Genomic DNA, 22,360 nt, shown 5'->3' on the forward strand with positions numbered 1-22,360 from the left:
GAAAATGTCGCTAATTTATATATATTTTTTAAAACTACTGAAATATAACATTTACATAAGTATTCAGACCCTAGGCTGTGTGCTTAGGGTTGTTGTTCTGTTGGAAGGTCAACCTTTGCCCCAGTCTGAGGTCCTGAGCGCTCTGGAGCTGGTTTTCAACAAGGATCTCTCTGTACTTTGCTCTGGTCATCTTTCTCTCAGTCCTGACTAGTCTCTCAGTCCCTGCCGCAGAAAAACATCCTCACAGCATGATGCTGCCACCACCATGCTTCACCGTAGGGATGGTGCCAGGTTTCTTCCAGATGTGACACTTGGCATTCAGGTCAAAGAGTTCAATCTTGGTTTCATCAGACCGGAGAATCTTGTTTCTTATGGTCTGAGTCCTTTAAGTGCCTTTTGGCAAACTCCAGGTGATCTGTCATGTGCCTATTTTTTCTGATGAGTGGCTTCGGTCTAGCCACTCTACCTTAAAGACCTGATTGGTGGAGTGCTGCAGAGGTAGTTGTCCTCCTGGAAGGTTCTCCCATCTCCACAGAGGAACTCTGGAGCTCTGTCAGAGTGACCATCAGGTTATTGGTCGCCTCCCTGTCCAAGGCCCTCCCCGATTGCTCAGTTTGGCCGGGCGGCCAGCTCGAGGAAGAGTCTTGTTGGTTCCTGTAACGTGTACGCTTCGAGTTGGGAAGCAAGTACAGGGAGTGAATTTAATAATCAATAAAACAAGAAACACAAGTAGCGTACCGACATAAAACACAGGAACAGAATCAATAACGCCTGGGGAAGGAACCAAAGGGAGTGACAGGTATAGGGAAGGTAATCAGGAAGGTGATGAATAAACTGGCGACGTCGAGTGCCGGAGAGGGAGAGCGGGAGTAGACATGACAGTACCCCCTCCCTGACACGCGGCTCCAACCGCAGGACGCCGACCAGAGGGACGGTCCCGAGGACCAGGAGCGGGCCGGTCGCTTCTGCTGATGCGCATTAACCTGTAGAGCCAACTGAGGCGCTGGAACATGTAGAGCCGGCTGAGGCCTGGGAGCCTGACGAGCCGGCTGAGGCCTGGGAGCCTGACGAGCCGGCTGAGGCCTGGGAGGCTGACGAGCCGGCTGAGGCCTGGGAGGCTGACGAGCCGGCTGAGGCATCCCCGATTGCCTTGGCAGCTGCACTTAGACCCGATGTCACCAATAAAAAATAAAAAAACATCCCGGTTGCATACCTTTGGTGAGGCGTTATTCTTTAATGTGCACGCTAGGAGTCAGGAAGCAAGTACAGGGAGTGAATTTAATAATAAATAAAACAAGAAACATGAGTAGCGTACCGACATAAAACACAGGAACAGAGTCAATAACGCCTGGGGAAGGAACCAAAGGGAGTGTCAGGTATAGGGAAGGTAATCAGGAAGGTGATGGAGTCCAGGTGAGTCTCATGGGGCACAGGTGTGCGTAAGGATGGTGGCAGGTGTGCGTAATAATGAATAAACTGGCGACGTCGAGCGCCGGAGAGGGAGAGCGGGAGTAGACATGACAGTTCCAAACTTCTTCCATTTAAGAATGATGGAGGCCACTGTGTTCTTGAGGACCTTCAATGCTGCAGACATTTATTGGTACCCTTCCCCAGATCTGTGCCTCAACTCAATCCTGTCTCGGAACTCTACGGACAATTCCTTCGACCTCGTGGCTTGGTTTTTGCTCTGACATGCACTGTCAACTGTGGGACCTTATATAGACAGGTGTGTGCCTTTCCAAATCATGTCCAATCAATTGAATTTTCCACAGGTGGACTCCAATCAAGTTGTAGAAACCTCTCAAGGATGATCAATGGAAACAGGATGTGTCTAAGCTCAATTTCTAGTCTCATATCAACATACTTATGTAAATAGTGTGTTTCTGTAGTAGGCTACCATGGGCTAATTTGGATAACGAGTCAGTTGTGTAGCACTAGACATAATCATAACGTATTGGAATCACGTCAACTCAAAACAACTCCCACCCCAGCTGCTACCCTCAAGCATTCTCCCAAATAACATTTGGATTATTATTCTCAATTTGAATACTGTGTTGTGTCATGCTTCCCAGAGGCAGAAACAGAAACCTGTAGTAGCCAGAGTACCTGGCAAAGTCTCTAAGGCATCTGTGAGTGTTTGGCTGAGCTCTTCAAATAGAGGCAGAAACATGGAGATCTATCTATCTATCTATCTATCTATCTGTCCGTTCGGTTAGAGATAGTGTGTATGCTGTGAATGGAACGTCACTCTTAAAGGCAAACCCAGGCCTCCAGGAGCAAGCAGTGACACTGATGGAGAGGGAGAGAGTGTGTGTGTGTGCGTCTACGTCTACGGGAATTCACAGCATTCCATTCAGAAGCTAAGCGTTGGATCCTGCTCCTCCCACACTCTCCTCCAGTCCTCGTCTCTATATCTCTTGTCTTCTCTCTCTCCCCTCCCCCTCTAGACACGCCCTCCCAGCGGGTGCAGTTTATCCTGGGTACGGAAGATGACGACGTGGAGCACGTCCCCCACGACCTGTTCACCGAGCTGGACGAGCTGTCCTTCAGGGACGGGAGCGCCACCGAGTGGAAGGAGACAGCCAGGTAGTTCACAGCCCAGCCCAGGGTCCATCCTCCACACTCCAGGGTCCAGCCTCCACACTCCAGGGTCCAGCCTCCACACTCCAGGGTCCAGCCTCCACACTCCGGGGTCCATGTGACTTCATCATGTCGTTCTTTGTTCATTCAGGTCTAAATTCAGCGGCACTTTATTGCTACCGCCGGTTTTCCATGAAACGTCGATGAGTTTAACTTTGCATCTTGAGAATTTTGAAGTCGTCTTCTTGACTGTGGTAAAATATTCAGGGAAACCAACATTTTAATGGCCAAAACTGTAGGCTGGTAAACTGTGGCCTTTTATAACCCCCTTGAAATTGTCTTGCGGGGGCTGGGGAACAGAGAACTATGAGATAGTGACGTGTCTTGTGTGTGAGTGGGAATGTGTTATCATGAGTAATGGGTAAGATTGACAGAGCTCTACTGCCTACAAGGCTGGCTGTGAGTCAATCTATCTTAGTCATCCTCCATAGCCATGGCAATATCACCATCCCAGACAATGTCAGCCTACGCTCACGGCTCAGACGCAAATACACAGCAATTTACCTCTCTTAAAAAAACTGGTTGAAACTGGTTTCAGTCTGACAGGAGGTAAAAGCCGGAAAAACGTTATCAAACTTTTTCCATTACCTCTCAAAAGTGAACCGCTCAAGGGAATGCAAATTGTCTAATATGTTCGGCCTGGTCTTAACCACTGGTCGAGCTGTTCTTAGTCAGCATTGGGGAAATTTGATTTTGAATTTTTTTTGTGTGTGTGCTTGTCTTGTGTCTGCGCGCGTGCGTGTTTAGGTGGCTGAAGTTCGAGGAGGACGTGGAAGATGGAGGGGAGCGTTGGAGCAAGCCTTACGTGGCCACCCTGTCTCTACACAGCCTGTTTGAGCTGAGGAGCTGCATCCTCAACGGAACCGTCATGCTAGACATGAGGGCCACCTGTATCGAGGAGATCGCAGGTACATTCCTATCAGAAGAGTTTGTGTGTATGTGTGCGTGTGCGTGCGCTCATGCGCACGCTATTTGATTATTTCGATTTGTGTGTGCAAACGATAAACAAGGCAATAATGAAAAGTGGGTTGAATAAGGTGAAACTGAATTCATATATGTGTGTGTCTGCACGTGTGTGTGCGTGCAAGCTCATTTGCAAGTGTCTGTGTGTGTGTGTGTGTGTGTGTGTGTGTGTGTGTGTGTGTGTGTGTGTGTGTGTGTGTGTGTGTGTGTGTGTGTGTGTGTGTGTGTGTGTGTGTACCAGTGGTGTAAACCTCCAAATGAACAACGATACAAGGCAGTACAATGCATACGTGTGTGTGTATTTACATGTGTGTGTCCAGACATGCTGATTGACAGCATGGTGGCGTCAGGCCAGCTGCAGGAGGAGCTGTGTCTGAAGGTGCGTGAGGCCATGTTGAAAAGACACCACCATCAGAACGAGAGGAAACTCAGCAACCGCATCCCGCTGGTCCGCTCAATCGCAGACATAGGCAAGAAACACTCAGACCCGTTGTTGCTTGAGAGACACGGTGAGATCCCCTGCACCACGCACAGTCCGTTTCTTTTTCCTCAAGCCTCGAGGGGGTTCAGATAATCTTTGCAATCCTTGGTATTCCAAAAAAGGGAAAGGTGACAGCATCTCCCAGATACACTCTTAGGAAAAAGCGTTCCAAAAGGGTTCTTCGGCTGTCCCCATAGGAGAACCCTTTTTGGTTCCATGTAGAACCCTCTTTTGGAACCCTTTTTCCTAAGAGTGTATGTGGGAGATGCTATGACCACAACAATCCTGTATGTGATGTATGCCGTTTAGCCGGCACTTTTATTCAAAGTGACTTACAGTACAGTGAGTGCATACATTTTAGTATGTGTGGCCCCAGCGGGATTTGAACCCACGACCCTGGCGTTGCTAGGCGCCATGGTCTTACCAACTGAGCCACACAAGATCAAATCCACCATGGCAGTTCAGGAGGTGTCAAAGTAATGAAGTGAGTAGACGCTACAATGAGGTCATAAGCCTCATAGAGACAACTACTACCCCCCCAACGTAAAAGATACATCTGGGTGCGGATGGTGCGGGTGGCTGGCCTGGCTCAGGGTTTGGCCTCAGGAATTAACAATGGCTTCTACTCTATGTTGGAATGGTTGGGGTGATGCTCTTCTTGCAGTTCGATATGTTTCGTTTGCTGAGCATGACCTCAGGGTGTGATGTGTACGATGAGTATGGTGTGTGACTGTTTTATGTGACTGAAATAACGAGCTCGTGCTACAGTTCTAATGGTCTCTGGTCTCTGTCCTACTGTCACATTTTGTTCTATTGAATGCATTGAATGCAATGTTGCCTGGGTATAAAATACGTGTGAAATGTCATATATTAATGTGCTACACAATCATAGTAAGTTATTGCACAGCTTGAACAGATATGAAGTATGTCTGGTTTGTGTGTGGTTCTGTATTTGTATGCACAATATACTGTACCCTGACACTATGCTAACCAACCCACACCTCTTCTCCTGCTTGCAAGCATCTCTCTACCCAAAATGCTCCCCCTCAGTCTGTCACTGTGTGATTGGTGAGTGGACAAGCCTATTGGTCTGTTGTGGACACCTCCCCTCTCTCACCTTTCCCCTGCAAGAACCTCTCGACGCCTCTGTCTCTCTCTAACCACACTCCTCCCAAGCTCCCACCACCTTCTCTCTCTGCCCCCAGAGGATGCACCCCTAAAACCACCTCTCTGATGACATTCTCCCTCATATGTTCCTCCTTTTACCATCCTCCCCCTTTTTCCTCCCTCCTCCCGTTCTTCTCTCCCTCTTTTCCCTTCTTTGTTGTTGTGTCTTCCCGCCGCTCCAGGGGAGGGCCTCTCTGCCTCCCGCCACTCCCTGAAGCCGGGGGCCTCCGTCTCCAACCTGTCCCAGAGGCGAGAGTCCCGGGTCTCCGTCCTCCTCAACCTCCTCCTGCCTAACTCCTCCTCCTCCACCTCCGCTGGGGGGTCCTCCCCCGGACCCTCGCCCCTCACCACCCCCCAGAACACCCCCCCTACTCCCCGCCGCTCCCCAGATCCTCCCCGCGCCCCTGGACCCGCCCCGGTCCCCCAGGCCATCCCGGAGGTGGTGGTGTCACCGCCTGAGGATGACGAGTCGCCACCCACCGCCATTACAAAGGATAAGGAGGCGTATACCAATTGGCAACCGTCGCTGCAGACTAAAGGGCTCCAGCAGCTGCCCTTAGAAGGCAAATATCTGTGTAGCCTGCCAGTGTGAGTCACGGCTTGAACAGAGAACACTAGCACCAGCATGCTGGCTGTGCCCTCCTTCCCTACCCGACTACAAATCCATGACAAACCCCCAGCAAGGTTCACTTTTTATACCCCTCCTCTATTAACTCAACAAGACCTCACACTGTTTCCCTCTACCTTGTTCTGTTCTTGCACACGTCTCTGTCTGTTTCTCTAGTTTATCAAATACATTTTTCTGCACTCTCTCCTTTTCTCTCACATCTCGCTCCATTCCTAGGCTGTTTATTGTTCACGATCCTTTCTCTCTCTGTCTATCTCCACCTTTCTTCATCCGGCCCTTCCACACTAACCCCACCTTGCTTGGCTTGGTCCCTCCACTTCTCTCAGGTCAGTGTGTGTGCATGGCTCTTCTCGAGAATGTGTTTCATCATTTACCATACCATAGTTCTGCAGGGTCCGACATTAACAATGGGCCAGTAAAAACATGTCGAGCCAGTGGATCTCCTCAGTCACTGGGCTGACCGGGCCAGTAACTTCTCAGTGCATTTTGGCGTTCCAGTTGACATTTACCTGCTATGTAATCTCTAATGGACAGATCTCCGGAAACATAATTGGTACCTTAGAATCTGTTAGGAAGGAATGGGATGTGTGGGATAGCAGGGAGCAGTAGTTCTGGTGTTATAGCGTTTTTCGTCACTGGTTATTTGGACAAGTCACGAACTCGTAGGTAAGGGAAAATTCGTCCCGTGACTTGCAAAGAGATAGGGTGGAACTCGTCGTTCCGGTTCCGCTCCTCGTTCTAGCATCGTTCTAGCACCTGGACGGCAGTGACGTACTGGGCCGTACACACTACCCTCTGAAGTGCCTTGCGGTCGGAGGCCGAGCAGTTGCCATACCAGGCAGTGATGCAACCAGTCAAGATGCTCTCGATGGTGCAGCTGTAGAACCTTTTGAGGATCTGAGGACCCGTGCCAAATCTTTTCAGTCTCCTGAGGGAATATAGGTTTTGTCGTGCCCTCTTCACGACTGTCTTGGTGTGCTTGGACCATGTTAGTTTGTTGATGATGTGGACACCAAGGAACTTGAATCTCTCAACCTGCTCCACTACAGCCCCGTCCATGAGAATGGGGGCGTGCTCGGTCCTCCTTTTCCTGTAGTCCACAATCATCTCCTTAGTCGTGATCACGTTGAGGGAGAGGTTGTTGTCCTGGCACCACACGGCCAGTTCTCTGACCTCCTGTAGTCTGTAATAGTTTGCAAGTCCTGCCACATCCGACGAGTTTTGGAGCCGGTGTAGTACGATTCGATCTTAGTCCTGTATTGATGCTTTGCCTGTATGATGGTTCGTCGGAGGGCATAGCGGGATTTCTTATAAGCTTCCGGGTTAGAGTCCCGCTTCTTGAATGCGGCAGCTCTACCCTTTAGCTCAGTGCGGATGTTGCCTGTAATCCATGGCTTCTGGTTGGGGTATGTACGTACAGTCACTGTGGGGACGACGTCATCGATGCACATATTGATGAAGCCAGTGACTGATGTGGTGTACTCCTCAATGCCATCGGAAGATTCCCAGAACATATTCCAGTCTGTGCTAGCAAAACAATCCTGTAGCTTAGCATCTGCTTCATCTGACCACTTTTTCATTGACCGAGTCACTGGTGCTTCCTGCTTTATATTTTACTTGTAAGCAGGAATCAGGAGGATAGAATTATGGTCAGATTTGCCAAACGGATGGCGAGGGAGAGCTTTGTACACGTCTGTGTGTGTGGAGTAAAGGTGGTCTAGAGTTTCTTTTCCCTCTGGTTGCACATTTAAAATGCTGGTAGAAATGACATAAAACTGATTTAAGTTTCCCTGCATTAAAGTCCCTGGCCACTAGGAGCGCTGCCTCTGGATGAGCATTTTCCTGTTTGCTTATGGCCGTATACAGCTCATTGAGTGCGGACTTAGTGCCAGCATCGGTCTGTGGTGGTAAATAGACAGCTACGAAGAATATAGCTGAAAACTCTCTTGGTAAATAGTGTGGTCTACAGCTTATCATGAGATACTCTACCTCAGGTGAGCAAAACCTTGAGATTTCCTTAGATATCATGCACCAGCTGTTGTTTACAAATCTACATAGACCGCCACCCCTTGTCTTACCAGAGGCTGCTATTCTATCCTGCCGATACAGTGTGTAACTCACCAGCTGTATGCTATTCATGTCGTCGTTCAGCCACTACTCGTTGAAACATAAGATATTCCTGTTTTTAATGTCCTGTTGGTAGGATATACGTGCTTGTAGTTCGTCCACTTTATTATCCAGCCATTTTACGTTGGCCAATAGTACTGATGGCAAAGGCATATTAGCCACTCGTCGCCGGCTCCTTACCAGGCACCCTGATCTTCGTCCAGTTCAAAATGAGTAATCTCTGTTCTGATGTCCAGAAGCTCTTTTCGGTCATAAGAAAACAAACAAAATAGCATGGTTGGTTTAGAGCCCATAAAATGGCAGCCATCCCCTCCGGCGCCATCGAAGGGGATGGCTGAGATTACCTGCCGTGTTGCAGTCTTGAAAACCATTGAAGACTACATGCGGAAAAGTCATGCTGTTTGTATTTGAGAAATATGATTGGTCATTCATTCAACCACGCTGATCGCGACTCACAACTTCTCGAGCAGTACATAAGTTGATCCGCTCACACGTCACACGCAAGCCGTCCAGAGTAAAAAGAAGCGCTCACCAATCCATTTACTTTAGGGAAATTGATTTACAAACGTCAACCTTCAATAGTGAACATGCTAGCAATATGCTGGCTACTGTTGATAGTCTGCACATTGAAAGCTACAAAAAGACACCTAGCATTCGTCTTGGCTAGCCTACTGTGGCCAGATCAATATCTTCTCTTTTGAAACACAGTTGTCTTAAAGGGGCACTGTCCTATTTTCAGATGTAAAAAAATCTTCTCAAAATGAAACAAAGCGAATGCAGCAGGTAGCCTAGTGGTTAGAGCGGCAGGTAGCCTAGTGGTTAGAGCGGCAGGTAGCCTAGTGGTTAGAGCGGCAGGTAGCCTAGTGGTTAGAGCGGCAGGTAGCCTAGTCGTTAGAGCGGCAGGTAGGCTAGTGGTTAGAGCGTTGGGCCACTAACCGAAAGGTTGCTGGATTGAATCCCTGAGTTGACGAGGTAAAAATCTGTTGTTCTGCCCCTGAGTTAACCCACTGATTGCCGAAGACATGGATGTTGATTATGGCAGCCCCCCTGCACCTCTCTGATTCAGAGGGGTGCAGAAGACACATTTCAGTTGAATGCATTCAGTTGTATGACTGACTAGGTATCCCCCTTTCCCAATGAATGCAATTGTAAATAATTATATCGCTAGATTCTATTACACAGCGTTTTGATAGATTCCATAATAACCAAATGTAGCCTAATGCTAGCTGAATATAGAGAGGAAACATGCCAACCTGTAGGCCCTGCTTAGGCAATGCATTTTAACTACACAATGTCCGGGCCAGTAGAAATTCTGTTCAGGCCAGTAGATTTTTGGCCAACAGTAAGAAAAAAAAGTTTTGGTTGAACCCTGGTTCTGTGATATTTCTTTGTCCACTTTTTCATTGCAAACCTTTTTTTCATTCAGTCCTAAGATGAAACCTGAAGGGGTTTAATCGACTGCACATTTTCCATCCCTTATTTTCCATCCCTCGAGGGCCTTTTTTAAATCCAGTCAGTGTAAGAATTGAGTCGCCAGACTCGCCACTATGGCAACGGGTCTCATATCATGGCGTATCTTCCCAGCTGTAAACGTCACTGCTGACTGTCCTGTCGTGAATACACAGTCAGGACAGACTTAAACAACTTAAAAACATCTGGTCTTTTTCCAGAGCAGCATTGTTTGGCATCTCTCCTCCATAATTCCTGAGTATAAACACACAGATGTCTCAGAGACGTCGTCTCCATTAAGAGTCTAGCTCGAGACTCCTACGTGTGCAAATAGCATGCTAAATATAAAGCCACAGAGTGGGGTTTGGGGTGGGAGGGTTGTAACGTTGGCACGTAACTCTCTCAGTCCCAGTGTCATCCACCGTGACATATATATATATATATATATATATATATATATATATATATATATATAGCAGTGTGTGTAGAAGAGAGCTGAACTGGAAGGTTGGGTCATGACAACTACTGAGACTGCTGGTTTGGAGAGAAACATGAATTAAGGGTGGCAGCTGGTGGTCTTATTATAAGTACTAGTGTGGTTCTGTAATCTTCCATTACGTAATGTCTATATAGACAACGTTTGCCAAGAAACAATATAACGTACTTGACCACGCTGTGAGTATCGCTCGAGTGAACGTTGAATCCCATGCTTGACAACATGACAACATTTGCCAACAAACTTACTTCACCTTGTTCTGAGTATCGCTCATTTGAGTTTGAATTCCATGCTTGCATAGACAGGTGGTTAAAGATGATTTGTTGGAGCTTTTAGTAGCATACAATGAATAGAACACCCTCCCTACAATCAAAGATGGGGGAGGTTTGATAATGCTGTGGGGTTGCTTCGATGACTCTGGTACTGGGGGCCTTGAACGTGCACAAAGCACAATGAACCAGCAGATTACCAGGTGTTTTGGAGTGCAATGTTCAACCCGGTGTCCAAAAATTGGGTCTCCATTGAAGGTTGTGGGTCTTCCGGCAGGACAACGACCCCAAACACGCATCCAAAAGCACCCAGGGATGGTTCAAGAGAGACGATGGACTGTAATGGAGTGGCGAGAGAAGAGGCCAGATCTTAATCACATCTAAAACTTATGGCGAGATCTGTAAACAGCAGTTGGTGGAGGGCACCCTGTCAAACATTGAAGAATTCATGTGAGCTCATTGATGGCTGCAAGAACATTTGTCTGCAGTTATCTTGGCCAAAGGCTGTGCAACCAAGTAGTAGCTCCGGGATGCCAGTCATTTTGCCCATGCCATTTGTCTTTATTTTCTAAATTAAAATGAGAAACTTTATATAGTTTACAAAACTAAAGTTGGTTCTGCAATGTTGGCTGCTGAGTGTACAAAACAGTGTACTGATATTTCCATGACAGACTGACCAGGTGAATCCAGGTGAAAATCCACTTCAATCAGTGTAGATGAAGGGAAGGAGACAGGTTAAAGAAGGATTTTTAAGCCTTGAGACAATTGAGACATGGATTGTGCATGTGTGTCATTCTGAGGGTGAATGGGCAAGACAAAATATTGAAGTGCCTTTGAACGGGGTATGGTAGTAGGAACCAGACACATCGGTTTGAGCATGTCAAGAACTGCAATGCTGCTGGGTTTTTCACGTTCAACAGTTTCCCGTGTGTTTCAAGCATGGTCCACCACCCAAAGGACATCCAGCCAACTTGACACAACTCTGCGAAGCATTGGAGTCAACATGGGCCAGCATCTCTGTGGAACGCTTTCAACACCTTGTTGAGTCCATGCCCCAACGAATTGAGGCTGTTCTGAGGGCAAAGGGGGGTGCAACTCAATATTAGGAAGGTGTTCCTAATGTTTTGTACACTCAGTGTATATACAGTATGTATACAAACGTATGTGGACACCGCTTCAAATTAGTGGATTCGGCTATTTCAGCCAACGTCAGCACAATAACTGTTTGTCAGGAGCGTCATGAAAGGGTTTCCATGGCCGAACAGCCGCACACAAGCCTAAGATCACCATGCACAATGCCAAGCGTCGACTGGAGTGGTAAAAAGCTCGCCGCCATTGGAGTCTGGATCAGTGGATTCACTATCTGGCAGTCTGGCGGACGGATCTGGGTTTGACGGATGACAGGAGAACGCTACCTGCCCCAATGCATAGTGCCAACCTGTACAGTACATGTAGTGTCAGCTCTTAGTATGCAGATGAAGGCAAATTATCATAGAGTCAGTAGTTTTTGTCCTTTGGAATGATATGATTTGATTATTCGGACTCGTTTGCATATGGACCGTGGCCTGAGGTCCAGCATGGAGCCCGCATTCCGGGCTTTATCTTCCTGAATGAAGTGTGTCCGCGGATGCAACCTCCACTAATCCCTGTCACTCCCAGGGGCTTTGTAAGGAATGTGAGCGATGGCGCTTCTGTTCATCCCAACGGGGCTGCCTAGTAGCCCGCAGGACCGGGTTACAACAGGTCACAGGTCAAGGATGACCACAAGGAAATTCACCCATTCATATTCATTTGAACATTCATCTACGTTCTAGGTGATTGAGACCGAGGGAGTGGAGTGTGTGTGTGGTTGCTATGTTACAGTTCATTCATTTCTGTGGTCATTTCCTCAATGCATGTCTCCCTCGCTGAAGTGCTGGCGTTTCCTGTGTACGGCTCACCTCACATGGCTATAGGGTGCATTGAAGTGGGGAGGCAGATGCACAGTTTCTTGAACCCTTATCACTGCAGGCCATAATGAATTTTCATTATGTTAGCAATTTGTTAAGGTCTTTGAGAGTGTATAAGTCAAACTATGTATCAAATACTATTATATATACATCTGTAGTCTGTAGTCTGGAGAACCTATACAGAGAACCTATTGAAAAAGAATTGCAAACTATTTGTCAGAGTATAGCTACATCATTTCTGAATGCATTTTCAATAGAAGAGCCTGTATTGTGTTTTGATGCTTTGCAAACTCTGCATATAAATGATATATGAAAAACACAATATTATCAAATGTAGGCATTCTAATGTATCCACGAGAATGCACTGAGCAGCAGGTGCCTCGGTCCTCCAGAGCTGAAATTTCTAACACTCTTCTGCCGCTATCCCCTGTCTGTCTGTCTGTCTGTCTGTCTGTCTGTCTGTCTGTCTGTCTGTCTGTCTGTCTGTCTGTCTGTCTGTCTGTCTGTCTGTCTGTCTGTCTGTCTGTCTGTCTGTCTGTCTGTCTGTCTGTCTGTCTGTCTTGTCTGTCGTTGCAGGGCCACTGATGTCCACGCACTCTGTCCCCAGTAACCTGGATAGCAGCAGCAAGACCGGGGAGAGGAGGCCCTCCAGAGCTGGGGTCAGTAAAGAGAACAGCAGTGTGGACTTCAGCAAGGTAACCCCTGCTACTGGGCAAAGAAAACCCCTCATCATCAGCCACTCTCATCCAGACACCCAAGACAACCATCATCAGCCCTTACTCTCTGAGCATAAGAAACTTCACCCACTCCCTGCCTGCTAGAACCAAGAGCCAGTCTCAAAGTGAACTGTCCATTGTTTTAATTCAATAACTGGGTTTGGTTAAGTGAGATCTTATCCCTCATTATATCCCTTTGTGACTCTTTTCAACCATGAAACAAGTAGGCTGGCGGCCGTGAGGAGTCAGCTTACAACCAGCTTTCATGTGTTTGCCAAGAAGCAATCTCATACTTGACTGGGGTAGTCGAATCAAAAGAGGGAGAAGGAGACAGAGTGTGTGTGTTTGTGGAAGAGAGAGAGATGCGGATATTACCCATCTCAGTGGGCAAGGTCTCCCAGCTCTGTTACATAGTTCAAACAACCGACCTTGTGATGAAAGGGACTCCTTTGCTCAGTACCGCCCCTTATAGCTTCCCTCTATGCCACTAACAACGTAGCTTCCTCCAACCCTAGCGTCCATCCATAGCTGCTATCTGCCACTGAGCATGATCCCTCCATCCCCAGTCATTCCTTCCTTTCAAGTCTCTCCCTACTCTGTTGTGCCAATTGGGCTCCTGTTAGATATAATGACATAACGTATATATTTTGCTCGGCTTGATTTGTTATACCAGTGTTTCCCAATATGGAGCTGCACTGACCTAAGGTCCCCGACAGATCGTAGCAGCGCGGTTGGCGTTTTTCATGCTGCGGGCGGTCAGACAGACAACTTTGGGATGAAAACATGTTACAGTCCCACAGATTATTTTGAACGGTTGTCTTTCTGTGTTGTATGTGTTATCTATTGGATAAAAAAAAAAAAACTTTTTGTGTCACAGTTCACAAACTCTTGTAGGCTAATTCTGCTTCAAGTTCAGTTAGGCTACCTCTCCTCGTTTTTGTTGGGCGTGCGAGAGCAAATGCCCCTATGTGTGGTCTCAGTTAAATAGCCTGTAGCCTATATGCATGGGCGGAGAAGCACGGCGCAGTTGTCTTTCCATGGAAAAGGACTTCCTGAATAGGATAGGCTATAGTTTAGGCTACGACATTGACTGGAAATAAACATTGATGACGCATGCATTTGTCTGCCTGCGAATCGTCCTGCTTCTTTTAAAGTTATGCAAGGTTATTTCGAAAACGCTTAGTCTTTCTGTTTTGTATGCTATGTGTTATCTAAATTGCTGGGACCGGGGATGCAAAGCAAGCTGTGTCCCATACACCTACATTGCGGGACTGGGGCCAGATTTGGGACCAGTTCTGGCGGGAGTGGGTGGGAGTCGGACGAGAAGTCAGCAGGAGCGGGCGGGCGCGGTAAGAAATTTCCCAATCCTGGTTCTGGAGACCCAAAGGGATGCACATTTTTAGTTTTTTTCCCCTTAACACTAACACACTTGATTCAACTAATCAACTCATCATCAAGCCTTTGATGGACCAGGATTCACAGGATTCACAGAAACAGGGCCAGGATTGGGAGACACTGTCTTATATAGTTGTTACATCCTAAAGTCTCTCTCTCTCTCTCTGTCCCGTTCCGCTCCTTTAGGTGGACATGAACTTCATGAAGAAGATTCCTCCGGGCGCCGAGGCGTCCAACGTGCTGGTAGGGGAGGTGGACTTCCTGGAGAGGCCCATCATCGCCTTCGTACGCCTGTCCCCAGCCGTCCTCATCACAGGGCTCACGGAGGTGCCCGTGCCCACCAGGTAGGTACACTACATCTCTACACCCACTCTTTCACTGCTCTTTCTCTGTCTAACCTGCTGGTTCTAGGTTTTATTCTTGCACCTGCTCCCCTACCATTAGCCTAAACCATTTGTATTTGGAGTCATAAGTCCTATCACCAAATATACTAAATTATGTTGGGTTTTGAATACATACATTGTATCTGCCTATACCTGGCCATCTACATTGCGTTCAGTCTAATGTGTGAAAATGGTTTGTGTCCCCTACAGGTTTTTGTTTCTGCTGCTGGGTCCACATGGTAAAGGCCCTCAGTACCATGAGATTGGCAGATCCATGGCCACACTGATGACAGATGAGGTGAGAGGACGGGAGATGTTTTACGTGCTGCTGTTTGTGCAATTATCCTTTATAGTCTTATGAAGATTAGTAACAGTCAGTCATAAACATGAATTAGCTCCCTCCCCACATGCATAGAATAGAACAACTCATTTGTGTAACTTTTTCCCGCCAGGGGGGATCTTTAGGTGTGGCGTTCAGATTAGATCAATTTTAAGATCAAAACGTAAAGCTATAGTCTTTCCTGTATTTCACTGTAGATATTCCATGATGTGGCGTACAAGGCCAAAGATCGGATGGACCTGCTGTCTGGGATAGATGAATTTCTGGACCAGGTGACAGTCCTGCCCCCAGGAGAATGGGACCCCTCGATACGAATCGAACCCCCCAAGAACGTCCCATCGCAGGTGAGGGTCTAAGTTGACAATGTGCTCTGCCTATAAACAGAAACAGAAAATCGACATGTCTGAAGTCAAGCCTGATTTTAGATGATTGGTCACATAGTGCCCTTCAATCTTCATCCTGGAGACCCACAAGGGGTTTTGTTTCAGCCTAGCACGAGCACACTTGATTAAATAAATCAAGGGCTTGATGATTAGATGAATCAGATGTGTTGGAAATATAGTCTGCCCTGTACCACCTGTGGGTCTCCAGGATTGAAGAACACCGGCTTGCGTGGTAGTTTTCTATGACGTTTCCATGATGTCTATGACTGTGCCTCCTGGTGGCAGTAGAGGATATAACAACCCTGTAATAACTTAGTCATGTGTGCATGCATTTTCCTATGGATGGCCCCAGCGGGAATCAAACCCATGACCCTGGCGTGGCCAACTCCATGTTCTACCATCTGAGCCAAACCTATAATGGCTCTCTCACTTGTAGTTGAAGAGGAAGATTCCCTCCCAGCCCAACGGGTCGCCCTCACCCTCTGGGGAGATGTTGAAGGAGGAGGATGAAGGCCACGGAGCTGGGCCCGAGCTGCAGAGAACCGGACGGTGAGCTATGCATATGAATTTATAGGGGAGGTTTCCAGGACACAGATTAATCTTAATTCTGGACCTAAAAGCCTTTTCAATGGAGATTCCCCACTGAGCTTGCTTTTTATTCCAGGACTAGGCTTAATCTGTGTCTGGGGAAACTGCCCCATAGAGAAGAGTTGATAAGGGTAAATCTCAAATGACACCCTATTTCTTACATAGAGTTGTGATCAACAGTAGTGGACTACCATACATGTGGAATAGGGTATCATTTGAGACACTGCCTAAGACTTTTTTTTAAATACTATGTTATGACATAGGCAATAGGTAGTCAAACTTTTTCTTTTAACAGTTTTGATGTCATAGAAATAAAATGCTTTTTATTCTTGATGAAATCCATTAAACGTGTATAAGGTAATGCAGTATTGAAACTGTTTATGAAGGAAAAAATTAATAACATACAATGCCCACATACTGTGACATTACCAATGCACTGCCCACGTTACAATTACGACGCTGACATAAGTAAATTCTCAGGTTCTCCGGGTGAAAGTCTCTGAGATCGCGTGGCTGCCCTGCTGGTAGAGTGTGATTATTTGTGACCTCACTCCCCCAGGACACACACACCTCGCAGACTGGGCACTGCATTATTTACCCCTCCGCAGATCCACTCTCGGCGTGCTGCTATAAAAAGCAGCATGCCGGCAGAGAACGACTGAGAGAGAGGTAGAGGGGGGGGAAGGAGGGATAAAGAGCATTAGAGAGAGAGAGAGACTAAAGTAGGGATAAGGGATAGTCTTTACAGGGTGTTATGCAGTCCCTGAACACACAAAGGGGTGGTGACTTAGACCTGAGAGTGGTGGGTTGAGTGTGTTTGTGTAAGTTAGCTGAGTGTGTGTGTGTGTGTGTGTGTGTGTAAGGTGGAAACCTGGGTGTGAATGGGTTGAGTGGTATCTGGGTCAGAGAGCAGGAGTGTGTCCAGCCCTGGTGGGAAACTAACAGGGTTCCCCTCAGCAAGGAACCTAGCTCTAAGCATCACAGTTAGGAAATGACCATTAACCAAAGATCTCTAAAATGTCAATTCATTCTTGTAGAAAGTGTCCAAAAATGTGTACCACATTTGGGGGCGCCAAAAAATGTTCTGGCAGACCCTATTGATGGTAGTGTTGTCACGATACCAGAATTTCTGACTTCGATACCAGGTTTAGTATCATAATACTCAATATCAATACTCGATACCAAGGCAAAAGAAAGTGTATTAGCCAAATTCACAGAATAACCTTTGGGCATCTTTTGAGTTTTTGTCGTACTTTGTGTGAAGGAAGTTGTAATTCTAGCACAGATGTAATGGTAGGCTGTAAGGGTCTATGTATAGCTGGTGCAGAGGAGTCAGGCGCAGGACAGTAGAGATGAGGAAATAAAAGTAACTTTACTCAAAGTCATCAAAAATACAAGAGAATTACCAAGCCCACAAATACGGACCACAATACAACAAACAATCACTCACAACCAAACATGGGGACCAGAGGGTTAAATAATAAACAGGTAATTGGGTGAGTGAATCCAGGTGTGTAAGACATAGACAAAACAAATGGAAAATGAAAAGTGGATCGGCGGTGGCTAGAAGGCCGGTGACGTCGACCGCCGAACGCCGCCCGAACAAGGAGAGGGACCGACTTCGGCGGAAGTCGTGACATAGGCTGACTCGCTGTAGCTGATGTGTGGCCTAAAATTCTTCTGCAAAACCATACATGAGCATATAAAAATGTTACAATTAAATCTACTAACTGTTTTAAAATGTACTTTGATGCATATCAGGGTAAATTTAATAATATTGGGTCAAATTATAGTGAACAAAAATATAAAAGCAACATGCAACAGTTTCAAAGATTTTAAACCCACCGCCACCATGAGGCACTCTGTTCACAACGTTGACATCAACTAACCACGTGCCCACACGACACCATACACGTGGTCTGCGGTTGAGACATCTGTGGCATTGTGTTGTGTGACTAAACGGCACATTTTAGAGTGGCCTTGTATTGTCCTCAGCACAAGGTGCACCTGTGTAATGATCATGCTGTTTAATGAGCTTCTTGATATGCCACAGACGATGCAATCGCCATCGCACTGCACACTGTCCTATCCCATCTGGACAAGAGGAATACCTATGTAAGAATGCTGTTCATTGACTATAGCTCAGCATTCAACACCATAGTACCCTCCAAGCTCATCGTTAAGCTCGGGGCCCTGGGTCTGAACCCCGCCCTGTGCAACTGGGTCCTGTTCTTCGTGACGGGCCACCCCCAGGTGGTGAAGGTAGGAAACAACACCTCCACTTTGCTGATCCTACACACAGGGGCCCCACAAGGGTGCGTGCTCAGCCCCCTCCTGTACTCCCTGTTCACCCATGACTGCGTGGCCACACACGCCTCCAACTCAATCATCAAGTTTGCAGATGACAGTAGTAGTAGGCCTGATTACCAACAACGACGAGACAACCTACAGGGAAGAGGTGAGGGCCCTGGGAGAGTGGTGACAGGAAAATAACATCTCACGCATTGTCAACAAAAGAAAGGAGCTGATCGTGGACTTCAGGAAACAGCAGAGGGAGCACGCCCCTATCCACATCGACGGGACCGCAGTGGAGGAGGTGGACAGCTCCTCAGCGCACATGACGATCTGAAATGGTCCAGCCACACAGACAGTGGCAACAGCGCCTCTTCAACCTCAGGAGGCTGAAGAAATTTGGCACAAACTTTTACAGATGTAAAATTGAGAGCATCCTGTCAGGCTGTATCACCGCCTAGTACGACAACTGCACTGCCCGCAACCACAGGGCTCTCCAAAGGTTGGTGCGGTCTGCTCAACACATCACCAGGGGCAAACTACCTGTCCTCCAGGACACCTATAGCACCCAATGTCACAGGAAGGCCAAAAAGATCATCAAGGACATCAACCACCCGAGCCACTGCCTGTTCACCCCGCTACCATCCAGAAGGCGAGGTCAGTACAGGTGCATCAATGCAGGGACCGAGAGACTGAAAAACAGCTTCTATCTCAAGGCCATCAGACGTTTAAATAGCCATCATTAGCCAGCTTCCACCTGGTTAGGTAACCCTGCACCTTGGAGGCTGCTGCCCTATATACATAGACTTGGAATCACTGGCCACTTTAATAATGGAACACTAGTCACTTTAATAATGTTTAAATAATGTTTACATACTGCTTTACTCATCTCATATGTATATACTGTATTCTATTCTACTGTATTTTAGTCAATGCCACTCCGACATTGCTCAATCTAATATTTATATATTTAATTCCATTCTTTTACTTTTAGATTTGTGTGTATTGTTGTGAATTGTTAGATACTACTGCACTGTTGGAGCTAGGAACACAAGCATTTTGCTACACCCTCAATATCATCTGTGTATGTGACCAATACAATTTCATTTGATATATTATTCTTGGAAAAGGAGAAATTCTCACTTACAGGGATTTAAAGAACTTTGTGGACACAATTTGAGAGATACAAGCTTTTTGAATGTATGGAACATTTCTTCTATCATTTATTTCAGCTCATGAAACATGGGACCAACAGTTTACATGTTGCGTTTATATTTTTGTACAGTGTACTGAGCTGAAACAAAAGATCCCAGAAATGTTCCGTGGCAGGCATAGGCTATGGTCAACGAACACAATTGCATTTTATTGATGGTAATTTGAATGCACAGATATACCGTAACGAGATCCTGAGGCCCATTTTCTTTTAAGGTATCTGTGACCAACAGATGCATATCTGTATTCCCAGTCATGTGAAATCCATAGATTAGGGCCTAATGAAATTATTTCAATTGACTGATTTCCTATATTGAACTGTAACTCAGTAATATCTTAGAAATTGTGGCATGTTGCGTTTATATTTTTGGTCAGTATCATTGTCGAACTGGAACGCCAAACGCGCTGGAAAGTTAGGCTGGCCCAGTCGACATATTACTAGACAGGCTTGATCATCTCAGTCAGTGTACGACGTGAGACACATTTGGTAGAAGAACCGAAAGTTACAAGCTCTAGTATCGAACTGTTTCTCATTTTACAGTATCAGAAAGTACCTAGGTTTTGGTGTACCGTGCAACACTGATGTTCTGAAAAGGTATCTGCGGGTCCTAACAAATCTCTGGGAGCCCTATAGATCCAAAAAGAGTTATCTCGGAGTCCAATAATGTGTTCCCACTGGGCACAGACGTCAATAACATCTATTCCACGTTGGTTCAATGTCATTTCATTGAAATGACGTGGAAAACGTTGACTCAACAGGTGTGTGCCCAGTGGCTTGTATGGTCCAAAAAACCTAATCCAGATGTCTAAGGATGTAATCTGGGATTCCTCTGGGTTATTTCACCACACTAGTATAATCCTGCTACTTTAGTTAGCCTGCTGTAAAGCGTTGTGGTTTTGCCCTTCCTCTAGGATCTTTGGAGGCCTGGTGATGGATATAAAGCGGAAGGCCCCGTTCTACTGGAGCGACATTCGGGACTCGTTTAACCTGCAGTGTCTGGCTTCCATCCTGTTCCTCTACTGCGCCTGCATGTCCCCGGTCATCACCTTCGGAGGACTGCTGGGCGAGGCCACCAAGGGAAACATAGTGAGTGGGTCCTTGTCCATGAGTGTCAACGAATGCCTCTCCGATTACAGCAGTCTGTCTTCTATCTGTGCTGTATCCCATAATGTATGCAAGTCACTCAGCTGCCTGGTGAAACTGGTTTAACCAGGCTACAAGTCAACGTAAGCCTTGCACTAATTATGTATACGTTTACCAAAAGGTCTTACTAAAAGTTCTTACCCTATTTGCTTATTACTATATACAAATATCACTAAAAGCATATAGGAATCATATCACTATAAGCAAATCGCATGTGGTTAGACAGTGTCCCTCTTCCTCACTGCGAGCTACTCAATATGCTGTCTCCATGCTTTGATCCTGACAATAAGTTACACACACAAACCCTACAGTAACTCCAGAGGGAGACTGTTGGCATAGCTAGCGTCAGCGTGCCGGGGTGTGTGATGCGTCTGAGCAAACTCATTAGAAGGCCAGTGGCGGAGGGATATAAGAACAGACAGGCCGACGAGCTGGAAGAAGTAAAGCAGTTTATCTACACGGTCTGATGCTAGGCAGCCTGAGCTGGAATGTCGCTTTAAACTGATGTGCTATGTTGTGTGGGGTGTTCTGTCCGCTTTGCCTTATTCCCCTTAGTATCTCCCTCTCTCTGGTTTCCTCTTACGTATTTACCACCTCCTCCTCTTCCTCCCCTTCTCACTCCTTCTTCCCCTCCCTCTCTTCTTTTGCTACAGAGTGCCATAGAGTCTCTGTTTGGGGCATCCCTCACAGGAGTGGCCTTCTCTCTGTTTGCGGGGCAGCCCCTCACTATACTGGGCAGTACGGGGCCTGTCCTAGTTTTCGAGAAGATCCTCTTCAAGTTTTGCAAGTGAGTGTGCAAACATATCCTGGTTTCACTGTCGTTTGCACTGTGGCCCTCTGGTGGTAACAACCTGCAAGTACAAGCTCCCCTGCCATTTGGGGATTTGTAATTTGTTTCTGATCAGTAACTCCCTGAGTTTTATGTACTGTGTACATGCACAGTAAATCAAGTGCCTGGAGTTTTTCTTGGTCAAGTCACATGGTCAGGAAAAACTCAGGGCCATAACTAGTTATGAAAGAAGTTGGGACAGGCTCAAGGTCATTCATTGATGAATCCTCAATCATTTCATAAGGCATGGTCCGAGTGATGGCGCCTCCCCTACAACTGTCATAACCTCTATGCTTTGAGCTCACTGCTTGCAGTACCTAATAAGATATGGATGTGAAAATACACTGAAAACATCCAAAATACATGATATATACAGCTAAAATCTACAGTACAATGCTTTGTAAAGTTGATATTGAGGTTAAATAAAGTGTGCTTTCTTAATTTACCTAATTTTTCTAACCGTTGCTTTAGATAAAATCAAGACATCAATATTCTTGTTATGTTTTTTTGTACGAAAAATCTTAAATTACAGCTCACTTTGAGCAAATTCGTAATTTGCGATTAATCGCAGAGAATCCTGCGAGTCAACTCGATTACATTGTTTAATGATTTGACAGCCCTACTATTGAATCTGGAACTCCTCTCCTCTCCTACCCAGGGACTACGGCCTGTCCTACCTGTCTCTGAGGACCAGCATCGGCCTGTGGACGGCCTTCCTCTGCCTGGTCCTGGTGGCCACAGACGCTAGCTCCCTGGTCTGTTACATCACCCGCTTCACAGAGGAGGCCTTCGCCGCGCTCATCTGCATCATCTTCATCTACGAGGCCCTGGAGAAGCTCTTCCACCTGGGGGAACACTACCCCGTCAACATGCACAACGAGCTGGACAACCTCACCCTCTACTCGTGAG

At 46.7% G+C, this 22,360-nt stretch overlaps 1 protein-coding gene across 6 annotated transcripts in view; it reads left to right on the top strand.

The window, feature by feature from the left end:
• Window positions 1-22,360, top strand: part of LOC115176042 (sodium bicarbonate cotransporter 3) — a 67,740-nt gene that overhangs the window by 36,597 nt on the left and 8,783 nt on the right. For 4 of the 6 annotated variants that reach the window (XM_029735782.1, XM_029735786.1, XM_029735783.1 and 1 more), the window contains exons 4-15: window positions 2,448-2,586; window positions 3,388-3,548; window positions 3,924-4,112; window positions 5,434-5,814; window positions 12,746-12,864; window positions 14,467-14,624; window positions 14,874-14,961; window positions 15,201-15,347; window positions 15,823-15,935; window positions 20,391-20,565; window positions 21,276-21,409; window positions 22,110-22,355. In XM_029735782.1, the coding sequence (XP_029591642.1) occupies window positions 2,448-2,586; window positions 3,388-3,548; window positions 3,924-4,112; window positions 5,434-5,814; window positions 12,746-12,864; window positions 14,467-14,624; window positions 14,874-14,961; window positions 15,201-15,347; window positions 15,823-15,935; window positions 20,391-20,565; window positions 21,276-21,409; window positions 22,110-22,355 (2,050 nt within the window). The remainder of the gene's footprint in view (window positions 1-2,447; window positions 2,587-3,387; window positions 3,549-3,923; window positions 4,113-5,433; window positions 5,815-12,745; window positions 12,865-14,466; window positions 14,625-14,873; window positions 14,962-15,200; window positions 15,348-15,822; window positions 15,936-20,390; window positions 20,566-21,275; window positions 21,410-22,109; window positions 22,356-22,360) is intronic. The other 2 variants (XM_029735785.1, XM_029735787.1) reach the window with 2 other exon arrangements.

Source organism: Salmo trutta, chromosome 36 (assembly GCF_901001165.1).
Source record: "Salmo trutta chromosome 36, fSalTru1.1, whole genome shotgun sequence".
Classification (NCBI taxonomy): Eukaryota; Metazoa; Chordata; class Actinopteri; order Salmoniformes; family Salmonidae; genus Salmo; species Salmo trutta.